This window comes from Olea europaea, unplaced genomic scaffold, assembly GCF_002742605.1.
Source record: "Olea europaea var. sylvestris unplaced genomic scaffold, O_europaea_v1 scaffold456, whole genome shotgun sequence".
Lineage (NCBI taxonomy): Eukaryota > Viridiplantae > Streptophyta > Magnoliopsida > Lamiales > Oleaceae > Olea > Olea europaea.
Window position 1 is genome coordinate 133406 of NW_019262870.1, and position 14595 is coordinate 148000.

Below are 14595 nucleotides of genomic sequence, written 5' to 3' on the forward strand. Positions count from 1 at the left end.
AGTTTGGGGAACATATAGAGAATGACACTATGGGCACACTCACCCCCACCCCCTCTCTCCTATCCCTATGCATTATTAAAGACGTTTGAACTAAAAGTTTATATTATTAAATAGAATTATATAAAAATTTATGATGTGAGATAGAATTATATTTATTCCCTTTAAATATTGTCATCAACACGTTCTCTCACGTGTATGAGATTTTTTTCTCATTAAAACCTAATATGTGGACAATTCATTTAAACGCGTGATGACAAAACTTGAACTCATAATATTTATTTGCTTTGAAACCATGTTGAACCTCTTGAATTAAAAGTTTAAGTCTCTGTTTGATTGTCATTATTTGGTAAAAACAATGTTTTGAATAATGATTTTTAGGAGAATGTATAGTTAAAAAGTTAGGAAAAGTTTTAGGTTTATGTACTTAATATTTTATTGTGTTAATGTCTTGTTGAAAATAAGTATGCAGAAAAAGAATTTTCAAATAATTATAGTCAAGAGCTAACTGTTTGATAGGATTATACGTATCATTAAATGTTGTATGTATACATGTATGTATGCTCTCTCTCTCTCTCTCTCTCTCTCTCTCTCTTCATGTGTGTATTTAAAAACAATACCATGGCCTTTTGCTTTCTCCCAAGCACTTGTCTTCATCACCTCCAACACTTGTTCATTAGTGTTAAATTTCATTTTACCTGCCCTTCATGCCTTCCTTATCTCTCTGTCCATAACTTGTCTCAAATAGTTACCTTTCTTTCCTAATTTAAATCCCACTTTATCCCCTGCATTCCACTTTCTTTCATAGACAATCAAAGTCTTAAGTTTTCCGGGAAAAAAAAATAAAAAATTCTTAGCTTTCATCATCCTATTTCTCCTATCTTGTTCATTCTACATTTACTTTCTGACAATGTCTAGCAGGAGATCTCAGTCGAGGCAGTCAGGAGTTTCCAGGATAACTGAAGATCAGATCGCCGATCTTGTGTCCAAATTGCAACAACTTATTCCTGAGGTCCGCAATAGGCATTCAGAAAAGGTTGATTAAAATTTTTGTTCTTTTCTTTATAATATACGTCTGTGTGCAAGCGAGCGCATATCGTAGGGACCAAAAAAATTACGTCACTTACTTTATTTCTTTAGTCAGAAATAGTATATACGAGCATGTCCATGGATCATGAACTCATTTAATTGAAAATTTGAGTTGTGGGACTATGAATTCCCTGTAAACATTTCTCTGCATGGCATACCTACAGTTTATAACAGAGAGGGTTTCAAATAGAGAGGTTTGCATAGCACAAGACAAGAGGCTGCATAGCAGAGGATAATACTAAGAATGAAAAATAAGCTAAAATATTCTTCATTATATTGCATATGAAACATACATTTAAACAAAGAGTGGGAGTGTGTATGAAATTTATCTCTATCCTGATCTAACTAGTCATGTCTAACAATGTCAGGTTTCAGCCTCAAAGGTGTTGCAAGAGACATGTAACTACATTAAGAACTTACACAGAGAAGTGGATGACCTGAGCGATCGATTATCGCAGCTTTTGGAATCGACAGACAGTGACAGTGCTCAAGCAGCCATAATTAGGAGCTTACTAATGTGAACTTAGAGCTTTGATGCTTGTACTTTCTGGGTTGTTAATGTCTAGGGTTTGGTTACTACATTATATAGCCCACCTTAGGAGTTTAACTAGTTTAAGCTCCATTGTCTCCTCTGTGTATTAATATTACGTCATAGACTTGCCTTTGCTAAGTCAAATATAAGAATATAATAAAAGGGATTGAAGATATATTATCTATTTTCAGTTCCAAACTTATGATATGCCTACTTTGGAATAGTTTCTGATTGTATTGATCCTGATAGGTCCCTACTTGCATATATGCTGCTGACATCCCCCTTCCCCCCAACCCACTCACTCTGTGTTATATATATATATTGAGAATTAGTAACCCTAATTCTATATCACCAAAAATAATAAAGTTGCACAGAGAAAATAATTACACAAAAGAATATGAAAAATTTATAGAAGTTTACTTTAATGTGAGGCTACATCCTCTTCCCCCGCTGTAGTATTTTCATTATTACAAAAGAAATTTACAAGAAATTGCACACCCTATTTTTCCTAATCTCTCTTTTTTAGAATAATTTAAAATCCTAATAACAGTTTTGTACATTAATAATAATTAAATTCGACAATTTAATAATATTAACACGCTCATACCAAATATACTATTAAATAAAATAGTTTAATATGAAATCATAACAGACATAGAAGCCCTGTTTGACTTGTGTTCTTTTAAAAAAATACAAGTTTAAACAATAATACACTTCATTTTAACCACATATTCTTCAATAAAATAAAATTACATGCAAATCTACAACTTTTTCTTATTTTTTAATCACACATTTTTCATAAATACACTATTCAAAAATACTTTCTTATGAAAAAATTTAGTTCAAATAAGGGCAGAATGTAAGTTCAAGTGTCCCCACTACTTACTTACCTATATGGACATATGAAAGCTATTAATACATGCATGCACCCTTTAATGTCCAGTGTCCCTTGTCCTAAATTTTTAATGGAAGAGAATTGAAAATATAAAATGTTCTATGCAGCATCAATATTACTCGTACACAATCAACCTTGATTCGATGCACTAACGTGTGACTGGGGCATCAAATTTTCTTGTAAGTAAAAACTGAGTGTATCTATCTTCAGCTCTATTTTTTTCCTTTTTTTATGTAAATTATGGTTTTGACTGTAATAACTTGACGCCTACCTTATTTTGTCGAATCATAATAGCCCTAAATAATGGAAGGGTTTGCATTGAAACTTACATGTTAAAAGAATTGAAAAAGCTTTATGGATTGATGAATATGAAGATGAGGAAGGCAAGCTGGATTTTGGCAAGAATTCATCTGCAAGATAATGCCTTCCTATGGAAAAAGAAATAAAGGACAGCAATTAGAAAACGAAAAAAAGAAAAAGAAAAAGAAAAAGAAAGAAAGAAAGAAATTCTGATGGGCATGAAGCGGTGCAAAGTCCAAAGCAGTTCGTGACAAGGGTAGAACCGTGAGTACAGAAAATGTGAAGGGCGAATGGGTCCTTAAAGGAAAAAGGTAGTAGGCACATTGCCTAGATCCCAACCCCAATTTTGGGAGTGAATTACCCAAATGATCATTGAACTTTGCAAAAAGATTTTACGGGGTTATTAAACTTTAAAAATTACCAAATTCATCATTGAATTTTGCAAAAGGTTTTCACGAGGTCACTGAACTTTAAAAATCACCAAATTCATCACTGAACTTTACAAAAGGTTTCTACGAAGTTATTAAACCTTGCAAAAAGTTTTCCAGAGGTCACTAAATTTAGTAACCCCCTGAGAAACCTTTTACAAAGTTCAGTGATGAATTGAGTGATTTTTAAAGTTCAGTGACCTCATAGAAATATTTTGCAAAGTTTAGTAATGAATTGGATGATTTCAAAGTTCAGTGACCCCGTGAAAACTTTTTACAAAATTCAGTGATCATTTGGGTAATTCCCAATTTTGGATAGCTAACACTTGAGAGAATTTGGAGGTAGAAAGCTGTGACAAAAAAATGGAAGCACATTGTTGGAATTGATAGGTTATGTTGATGGCTCAACTAGCATCAGTTTAAGTGGCAATAGGATCCAATGTTTCATTATTCAATAAATTAAAGACTATTTATTATAAGCACTAGGGGTGCTACATATCATTATTTCATTAATTGATTGGGAGGCTAGCATTATAAATGACTTCACAGGACTCTATAATGTGAATTTGTTGAAGTGTTTGAATTTGAAATGGCATAGCAGTATTTTCGCATTGTTGTACCTCCTCATATTGCATTGGGATCGCCAAACTTTGAGTTTCAATCAAAGATGCAATTTTTTTATTTTTTTTCCAACATGACTGCCAGGAGATTGATTCAACTTTGCATCCAACATTCTTTTGCACCAAAATTTCTTGTGCACGAAGACTTAAGATTTGAAAGACTATATAAAAATAAAAATGATGTCTGTGGTCTTTGTTGAAACAGAGCTGGTGGACAGTGGTTGATCCAAAATTTTGAGTGAGCACGGACAGTTGTTGGTCTTTAATTGTCGGCCATAATAAAATATTAAAAATTAAGTATAATAATTATTTTACTAAAACTAAACATATATAATTTTGGTATAGATATTGACAATATTCATCAAATAACATAGTGGCCAAGTTTTGTATAATTCAAAGGAAGAGCATAGATTCAAATCCTAAAACTACTAAAATGGAATGTGTATATTATTCTATTACATTTAGTGTCAAAATTAAACAGATGCCATGATGATTAAGCTTTCAATTATCTTAAAGAGGGGTTGTAGGTTTGAATCCCCTCCATCAGTTTCGGTAAAAATTGTAGAAATATAGAAATTGCAAAATAAATTGGTTTGGAAGGATTTCGAATGCTGAACCTCCAATTTGTACAAGGAAGTTCTAACCAAATGAGCTACAAGAGATGCAAGCGTATAACCTAAAACTATTATCTACTAAAAAAGTAATAATAATAATAATAATTCTCGACAGATCCAACATGTGCGGCCTCCAAGAACAAATAATTTTTTTAATATTTAAATAGAATAATATATGTATATTTAAATGGACAGTCAAAAAAATAGAATTAAAAATAAAACATCTATCACTACCCGAGAGATTAGGCTAGTATAATATTGTGCTTGTTTCATTTTCAGATACAAAATTAGTGATCAAACTAATCAAAATTATTTTTCCCAACATAGTTCTTTTGATAGAATTCATAGCTATTCCATATGTATTTGTGTGTGAGAATATATATAATTAAGCCCCTATTTTATTGAGATTAAAATCTATATTTTAATTTTAAGTTAAAAGTCAATAATTAATTTAATCGTATATTTCATGAGATCAACAATTTTTAAATAATGAATTTTAATTTTTATCAAAATCTACTAAAAATCCAATTTTAATTCTCACCAAATGCGAGGTAAATTTTTATCAGTACTTTTCTTCGTTGATCAAGCTTCTAGAAACTGTTCGAAGGTTATGAAAATCTAAATAAACTAATATATTATATTCTAATAACATGATCTTTAGATGTATAGTAGAAGAACACATCATCAAAGACAAAAGTTCTATGTGCGGCACTTAAAGGGATCACCTAACACAGGCTGACCAACGTCTATTTAGAAGACATCCAGGAAATAGACCAATTTCACCTATTTTGAACAGTGTCTATTATATAAAATTAAATCTTTTCTAACTTGTTCACTTATGGCTCTGATACCATATAAGACCCAGGGGAATAGGAGATGAGATAGAAGAACAGAAATTTATGAAAATAGATTATTTTATTGAAAATGAAAGAAGAATTACAAAATTCTTGAAAATGAAAATAATTGAGAGAATAAATTACAAAGAGAATTAAACTTCTTATTCGCTCTGAATTCACTCTGCTTTGAAATGAAATCTTGAGCTCTTCTTATAATGAAGTTCGGATATGAAATTTCTTTCATTTGAGAGAAAGAATCTTGAAAAGAAGAGTGGAGGACATCATAATGAAGAATCTTGAAAAGTAGTGCCCTCTTTTGACAAAAGTTTCCAACTTTTGACTTCCTTTAATAAAGTAATCTTTTCTTTATTAAAGTAGTGATTGATACTGTCGGCAAACTTGAGTGGAATCTTGACAAAATTTGCACCACAATTTTTTGATTGGACAGAGATTGAGGAGAATTTCTCTTGATCTATAGACCGTTGAATTTCTCAAATCGTCAAGAAAGCTGGGTCCATGTAGTCATTTGTTTGAGGCTTTTCTTGCGGCTTTTTCTTGAGCAAGAAACTCTGCATAGTCATCACCTAGATCAACTAAGTTATCACCATTATCAGTTTCTTGAGAAAATTGAGATTCATCTTGTTCATCATCTGATTTATTTGATTTTGAAGATCCTTGTTTAGAAATTTGTTCATAAATTTCTAAGAACTCCTTAGGATCTTTACATTTTGATAATATTGCAATGATTCTTTATTTTTCAGTCAAAAAATCAGCTCGACTTTCTAGTTCCTTTTTTTGAGAATTTAGGTACACCTAAATTTCTTTGTTCTTGAATCCATGATTGAACTGCTTTGGGGCAATAGTTTGTTTCTTTGAATTTTAACCACCATCTGATCTTGAAACGTCTGGTGATCTTTTGAGCAGAGTAATCATCTTGGAAATTTTGATATTGAAAGAAATCCCAGCAAAAGATCCAGGAAACTTTCATATTGAATGCGAACTGAAACAAAAGATTTTCTTGAAACTTTAGAAAAGGTTTTGCTTCATTTTTGAAGTATTCAAATCCTTGAAGAGGAAGACCAGGCAAAATTTGCTCTTCAAGTCCATGGTACAAGAATCATGTTTGAAACCAACTTGGAAGATGAGGATTAAAATTTTGATTAAAAAGAATGAACCAAGAATGAGTAATAGGTCTAAAAAGAAGAACCTTATACCAAGTATTCTGGTAATCAAAATAATTGAAAGTTTCTTGAGTTGTGAAAAACGTTTTTGAGAGACGAAGTCTCTTTTCTTCCCAAGGATTCTGTCCCCAGTCTTCATAAAACAGAACTCTTGTGATACTGATTTTTGAAAACATGATTTTTGATTTGTCTTTTGGTTCAGGAGTATGAGAAATTATGGCTGATCCAGTCAAAAGAAGGATATTCTCATAATATTCTCGGATTTTTTGAATGTTGGAAGGCATGAACCAAAAGTTTTGAGGGAGGATACTTGAAAGACATTCATCGAGGCCAATGTATCTATTGGGCCAAGAGGTTTCCATATCAAGGACTATTTCGAAAATATTCTTGGTAAAATATTTGAAAGTATTTGAAGGGTTGATTTGAGGAAGTTTTCCGGTACTTTGGACGGCCTTTTTGTAGTTTGAAGGGGTTGAAGACTCAACTTTTTGTTTGAGTTTATTTTGATCAGGTTTTTTGACAAAGGTTGAAAGGGTGTTTGAGGAAGATGAAGCTTCATTTTGATCCTTTGAGGGATCTTCGAAGAAAGGTATTGAACTTTTCTTCTTTCTTGAAGTTTTTGTTTGAAAAGGATTATGATCCTCTTCTTCTTCAATTTGCTTAGCCTAACTCATTCTCACTCTTTTGAATGAACTCTCTTGTGAGGAAGTCTGTCAAGAAGTTTGATTTTCCTTGAATATATAGAATTTCGAAATCAAAACAGGACAAAATTGCCTGCCACCTTCCAAAGATTTGTTTGGAAATAAGGTTTTTTACATCTTTTTGTAAAACATCTTTTGAAACTTTGCAATCGGTTTTTAAAATAAATTTTTTATTGATTAAATCATCTTGAAATTTTGAGATACAGAGAACTATTGAAAAAATCTCTTTTTTGATAGTGGAGTAATTCTTTTGAGGGCCAGACCAAACACCACTATGAAATCTGACTAACTGTTTTTGAGATGACTCTAGTGGGATTTGCTTTAGTACTCTACCTAATCCTAAGTTTGAGGCATCTGTCTCAACGATAATTGAGGCTGTGGGGTCAAGTATTGAAAGACAGGGAATATTTTTGACTAATTTTTTCACCTTTTGGACCGCATGCGTACATTCATAATCAGGGTTATTTTGTAGTCTTTTGAATAATGGGGCACAGACTTGACGAATATCTTTGATAAAATCGGCCACATAATTGACACAACCTAAAAAGCGTTGCAAACTTGTTTTATCTTTAATTTAATCTGAAAATTTGTCAGTGAAATCAAGACTTCTTTGAATTGGAATAATTGTAGAATTTTGAATAGTATGTCCAAGAAAACAAATTTTAGTTTGAAATAAAACAATCTTTTTAGCAGAAACTGCTAAACCATTTTTCTTGATAATATGAATAAATGTATGAATATGCTTGAAGTGTTGTTCAATATTTTCAGAAAAAATAAGAACATCATCGATATAAACAATAATGAAATTTGAAAAAGGATTGAAAATATCATTTATGATTTTTTGAAATTCAAAAGGGGCATTTTTGAGACCAAATGACATAACATTCCATTCGTATTGTCTAAAAGAAACATTAAATGTTGTTTTGTATCTATCTTCTTCTTTAATTTGAATTTGCCAGAATCTTGACTTCATATCAAATTTTGAGAAAATGATAGCTTTTGAAAGACGATTCAAAAGATCTTTCTTTTGAGGAATATGATAACGAACCCATTGAAGAGCAGAATTGAGGGGTTTGTAATTTATAACTAAACGGGGAACACCTCGTTCAATTTCTGCAGAATTGTTGACATAGAAAGCTGAACAGCTCCATGGAGATTTACTTAGGCGAATTAAATTCTTTTCACGTAAATCATTGATTTCCTTGATACAAAAATCAAGCAATTCTTTTTTCATTTGAATAGGACGAGATTTTGTAGGAATATTTGATTCATGAAAATCAGAATTGTAAGGAAGAGAAACAACATGTTTCTTTCTATCCCAGAATGCATTTGGAATTGTTGAACAAATCTCTTGTTCAATTTTATTTTGCAAGTCGTCAATTTGTTTTTTGAGAGAAGAATCTTCTTCTAATCTTTTCTCAGTTTTTTGAAAAAGAATTTCTTCTTTAAGAAATTGAATATGATTTCTTTTTAAATTGATATTATGAATAATTTTTGAAATTGCAGCTTCTTTTAAAGAATTAACATCTTTGTAAGAGGGAGGATTAGAAAATTCAAAGAAAATTTTCTTTCCAAAAATTTTTGTAGTTAATCCTTTATAATCAACTTTAAAAGGATAAATTTGAACAATGAAAGGATTACCAAGAATAACATCTTGATCCAGATCTTTCACAAGATAAAAAATATTTTTGAAACAAATATTTGAATTACAAACATGTGCTTTTGAAATTTTATAATTAATATTGAGTTTTTTACCACTAGCACCATAAAGGCGTTCAGTAGTTTTTTCAAAATATTTTGTAGGAATAAGACCTTCTTTGATACAATTTTGATCAGCTCCAGAATCAATAAGGACACGAGTTGTGAATTTGAATTCTTTGTTGACTACAATAGTCATAATGCAGTATCATTTTTGAAGTTGAATTCGATTAATAACATTAATCTTTTCTTCTTCAGTTTGAGAAAATTTTGAAGTAGATGAAAATTCAGAAGAAGATGATTCTGAATGATGTGAAGGTTGTTTTGAAGATGATTTTGAAGAAACTTTGGATTTTCCTTTGAGTTTGGAATAAAATTCATTATTTAAGTCTTTTGCTTTTAAGCAAACTACTTCCATATGAATTTCTTTTACATGATTTTCAAGTTCAGAAATTTGAGATTTCATAATCTTAATCTCTCCTTGAAGATCAGGAATTGAGAGTTTAGAACCTATTGAAAGTTCCTTTTGAGCACGCTTCAAAATATTTGAAATATTGATATCATCAAAAGTTTCTTTTGATGTAGAAGGTAAAAGAGATGAAAATTTCTTTTTGAGTTTAGGATTATCAATCCTATCAATGATATCTTCAATAATTTCTTCTTCTTTTGATAAAACATTTATAGGTTTACAACCACAAATTTCTTTATCATTTGAAGAGGAACTAGAATCAGAATTTTGATTAGATTCATAATCTGAATCTTCTTGATGGATGGAAACTTGTTCTAGTTCAGAGTTAGACTCATTATCAGAACTAGATTGAATAAGATTAAGAAGTTGATTCTTAGTATCTTCATCGATTTGAAGAGTAGAAATCTTCTTCTTAAGAGGACAATTATTGGAATAATGACCAGACTTATTGCATTTCCAACAAGTAATTTTTGAAGAATCTTTAGAAATTTTTTTTTGAAAAGATTTTCTTTTTGAAAATTTCTTTTTTCTTGAAAATTCTTCCGGAGAATTTTTGAAGTATTTCCTTTTTGAAAATTTTCTATTTTGAAAGTTTTTCTTTGATTTTGAAGGAGGAATGATATTCTCAAAACCATATTGTTCACAGAATGATCCCAATTCGTTTCTGGATTGAGACTTTTCTGATTTCAATTTAGCTTTAAGTTTCATATCATTACAAAGTTTGAGAGCTTCTTTATTGATGAAATTAATTATTTCACCACAAGTAAGCATTTGAAGGTCATCAAATTCATTGAATATAGCATTCTTTACTTTCTCAGCAAAGAGTTTTGGAAGTCCTTGAATAAATTTTTCTTTCCAGAAAGATTGTTGACAATCTTCCCTAATCATGATACGAGATAAAAAATTATATTTGTACCATCTAAAATCTTGAAGTTTTGGACCTCTTAAATTCATAAGAATATCATTTTGAAGTTGAATGAGATTTTCTGGGGTACCAATGAAATGTTTGAGAATAGTTAAACCAAGAACAGTAAAACTATCGTTGATTTCTTGTCCATTTTCAGAATGAATAATACTGTTACTTTCATCATGTTTGACAGAGGAAAAGATAATTGATTTCTCAGTTTGAGAAATATAATTATCCCACCATCGAGAGAGCTGTCCAGTGAATCCAAGAACAATATTATTTGTAGCTTCAATTCTTGAATTTCCTTTAGCCAAAAAGGTTTTGTAACAAATGGTCATTTGTCCAAGTAAATTGATAATTTGAAATTCAGTAAGTCCGTCGATGTTCCATTCAACATCAGAATTACCATCATAAGATCTTTGAGGAGGCAACTTTTCTTCGAAAAGTTGACCTGGGAATGAAGGACGAGGATAAAATTTTGGAATATTTTGATAATCAGATTTTCTAAGTTTATTGATAGAATCGAATTTTTCATCAATAAATTGAGATTCAATTTCATCAATAATATTGATATTTTTTGAAACATGAAAATTCTTTAATTGAGTAACAAGTTCTGAAAGAACTTCACTTTCTGTTTGAAGAGTGGATGACTTTCCAAAAGTTGGAATAATATCATCATTTTTGAAAATTGTAGAAGATGACGAAGGTTTTGTCAAATTCTTTTCTTTATTCTTACTGTCTCTGTATTCTGTAAAAGAATTCTTTTAAGCAGTAGAAGTTTCAGATTCAAAATTTGATTCAATTCGATTGAGTTGAGAACAAACAGATTGAAGAACAACATTAGTATAATTGTTCTGAGCTTGAATATTTTTGATATCTTTAGCAACAACCTGAGATTCGTCAGATCGTTCCTTAAGATTTGGGATGCGTTTGAGTGGAGATGCAAGTACTTCTGTTTTTCCATGAGAAAACAATATTTCTTGCATAGGAGGATGAATTGATTGAAGAGTATTTCCTTCTGGAGTTTTCCATGTTTTAGAAGGAGTTTTTGAAGTAAAAATTTGAGATTTTTCTGGTTTTTTGCCAAAAACTTTTATTTGAATCCAATCATAAAAACTTAATTCTGTAAAAGATTTAAAATAATCTTCCGAGTATTGTTCTTTTTGTTTTGAAGAAAAACTTTGACGAAAAAGTTTTCTAAAATTTTTTACTTGAATATCTTGATCATATTTGAATTCTTTTCTTCTATCAATCTCAGAAGAAATAACATTACATTGATGATCGAGATCAAAATTTGAAGGAGGAATCATATTGGAAAAAGTAGGAGACTCTGGTTGCTCAATATCTTCTTTTTTTTCTTTAGGTTGATAAAAAAGATTTGGAATAGTAGGAGTAAAATCAATTCCTTTGAAAGATGTTGATGTAGAATTTCTTGATGATTGGAATTCTTTCTTAACTCTTTCTTCAGATCTAGAAGATCTAGAAGAGTAAGATCTTTGAATTCTAGATGAAGATCCTTGACAGATAACTTTAGCTTTTCCATTAGAAAAAGTTAAAATCTCGTTTGGAGTAGTGTTTGTTTGAGCTGGAACTGGAGTTTGAATGTTTTCAAAATTCCATTCTAAACCTCTGGATTGAAGATTCTAGGGAATTCTTTTTGGAATTTCGACACTTGAATGAAAAAGATTGACTTCAACCAAAAGACTTTCTTCTTTTGGAGAAGAACAAAGAGAGCCAATATTGAGTTGAGTATTCATAAGCTTATAATATATCCTGTATATTACAGCAAAAGCATTTGATCGACTATCAAACTCAAGGTTTTTAGTTTGAATATGAAGATTTAGAGCATTAAGAACTGCTCAATCAGAAAGTTTTATTGAAAAATTTGGATAACAATTTGAAAAAACTGAACCACTTTCAAGATTTGATTCAAGAAGTGAAAGTAGAGAGTTTTTAAAATTGAGATGTCTCTTATCTCTAAGAGTAATGAGAATTGGAATGTCAAGACCAAGTCTAAACAATGGTTTGACAGCAATTTGTACTAAATCAACATGAAGGTATTTAAATTTCTTTCTATGAGATTCAATTGATTCTTTTGAAAATAAATTAATGTATGCATTTGAACTGTTGATTGAAATAGTTTGCTCAAAAGTTTTGATAACATAATTTTGAGTAAAATCAAATTTTCCTATTTCATAGATAGAATGTTTGTCTATCTTTGGAATAGTTCAATTTTGAAGTTGTTGTTCAATTTAAGCAATTTGAAGTTCATTTGAATTGAAATCATTTGATGTAGATGTAGATACAATTGAAGAATTATCAACTTCTTCTTCACTTTGAAAAACATTTGATCTATTTTCATTTTGATTTTGTTGTCTATATCTAGACCTAGATCTCCTTAGCCAATTTGAAACCGAAGACATAATTGAATAAATGAAATTAAAATAATTTTACACAATAAAAACAGTAAAATAGGATAAACTGGGTTCTTACCAAGCCTACAAACGGGACCACCCAACGGGACCACCTAACACGGCTGACCAACGTCTATTCAGCAGACATCCAGGAAATAACCAATATCACCTATTTTGAAACAAGGTATTTTTACATCTTTTGAAACTTTGCAATCGATTTTTAAAATAAATTTTTTATTGATCAAATCATCTTGAAATTTTGATATATATATCAGTAATCTAATCAAGAGACACTAAAAATTTTAATTTTGACATAGCGGAAGATTATAGAATAGATGAACAAATCTCACAAAGATGAAAAACTCACGAAACTTTATATTTCTCTCAATTAATGCAACTACAAAGGGCTTACAATGCTTTATATAGCGAAAACCCAAGAAAATTTGTAGAAAAAATAAATAATAATAAAAAAAGATTTTTTTTTTTCAAAAATGGAAAAAAATTGAGATAACGTCTAAAATTGAAAGTCCTTATCTTCATAATTATTTTCCAACAAATAGAATTCAAATTTGACTTAAATTGATTAAGATATAACCAAAACAAAAATTACAAAAAAGGAAAAAAATTCTTAAATGAAAGCCTAAAGAAGGCATTTGCCTAAAATTGGCCCTACGTTAGGAGCAAATGTGCTCATTCTTGTTACATGGCTCATTTCCAATCAAATTTGACTAAAATTTTGCCAAAAACCAACAACTCTAAATTTCTCCAAAAATTGAGAAGTTGCCCACTTTTGCTCGTGCGGGTCCCACTTTTTTATAAAGTCTAATTCATTCTGCATTACATCAAATTCGTGGTGAGATACGTGAAAGAGGGAACAAAAAAATTAGATGAAGAAGAGAGTAGTTTGAAATTTCGAAAAATTATAGAACAGTTAAAAATGTGAACTGTTACATAATTTAGGACGAAATTTTTTATTCTTAGATATGTGTACTTCGGTATTTTTAACCATTTATAATGATATATTTGTAATTTTTTAGAAAAAGGTGTCATTTATTACCATTTAATAAAGAATAATAAGAAAATGTAAAATAAAAAATGTTGTGTGTAAGGTGCAAATACACACAGTATAGAGGGTGTATTTTGTAATTTTCCCTTTCATTTCATGTCTTCTATTTTACCATTCTGTTGACATGAACTTTTTGTTTATCATTTGTTTTCATATGGCTCATGTACTTCACCACAAGAACTTTAGTTCTCTTGCTTTAGTTCTCTTGTCGTTTATTTGTTTGAATTTATAAATGATATTTTGCCCCTCAAAAATGGGAATAAATGCTAATTAAGTGTTTTAGAAGCAAACTATCTACACCATTTTATCTTGTATTCAATATGGATTAATATTTGGTTGCACACATTTTATGCCTGGTACCTAAATATTATTGAAGCCTACTTTGTGTTTTATTTTTCCCCTTTGGGCAAGAAATTATGCTGTCATGTGGATCTTCATCTTCTTGCCCAACTTTATTGTTAAATTTCACTATTCTTATGAATTTTATATGTCGAGTCGAATGCCTTTGTAGTGTATCACAGGGAGCCACCATTGTGGATCAACCTGTATGCATTGATCTGTAGAAGCGGACTTCATAGAACCTTGAAGATGAAACGGGTCCAAGTGTGTGCATATTTCTTTTATTTTATTCAATATGTATGCTTAGCCCCTTGCTAATTTCAGCTATTCATTTACTATTTTACCAGCATTCGCACGAGCACTTGTTTGTTTCATTTGCTGGGGAAGTTGTGACTATGAATCTGTTTCGCGCGTGTTAATTCGCTAACAATTAAAGAGGATCAGACGATTGTGTAAGGGACGAAACCTCTTGAGACAAAGTCCCAAAAAGGGGTGTTCTTTTTATTGGC

General features: G+C 30.5%; 1 protein-coding gene across 1 annotated transcript; it reads left to right on the top strand.

Annotated features, from left to right (window-relative positions):
• Positions 1-621: 621 nt before the first annotated feature.
• Positions 622-1825, top strand: LOC111388132 (transcription factor PRE6-like). Its single transcript, XM_023012808.1, has 2 exons — positions 622-1033; positions 1455-1825. The coding sequence occupies exons 1-2, from the start codon at positions 908-910 to the stop codon at positions 1605-1607; spliced, it is 279 nt and encodes a 92-aa protein (XP_022868576.1). The 5' UTR covers positions 622-907; the 3' UTR covers positions 1608-1825.
• Positions 1826-14595: the final 12770 nt, after the last annotated feature.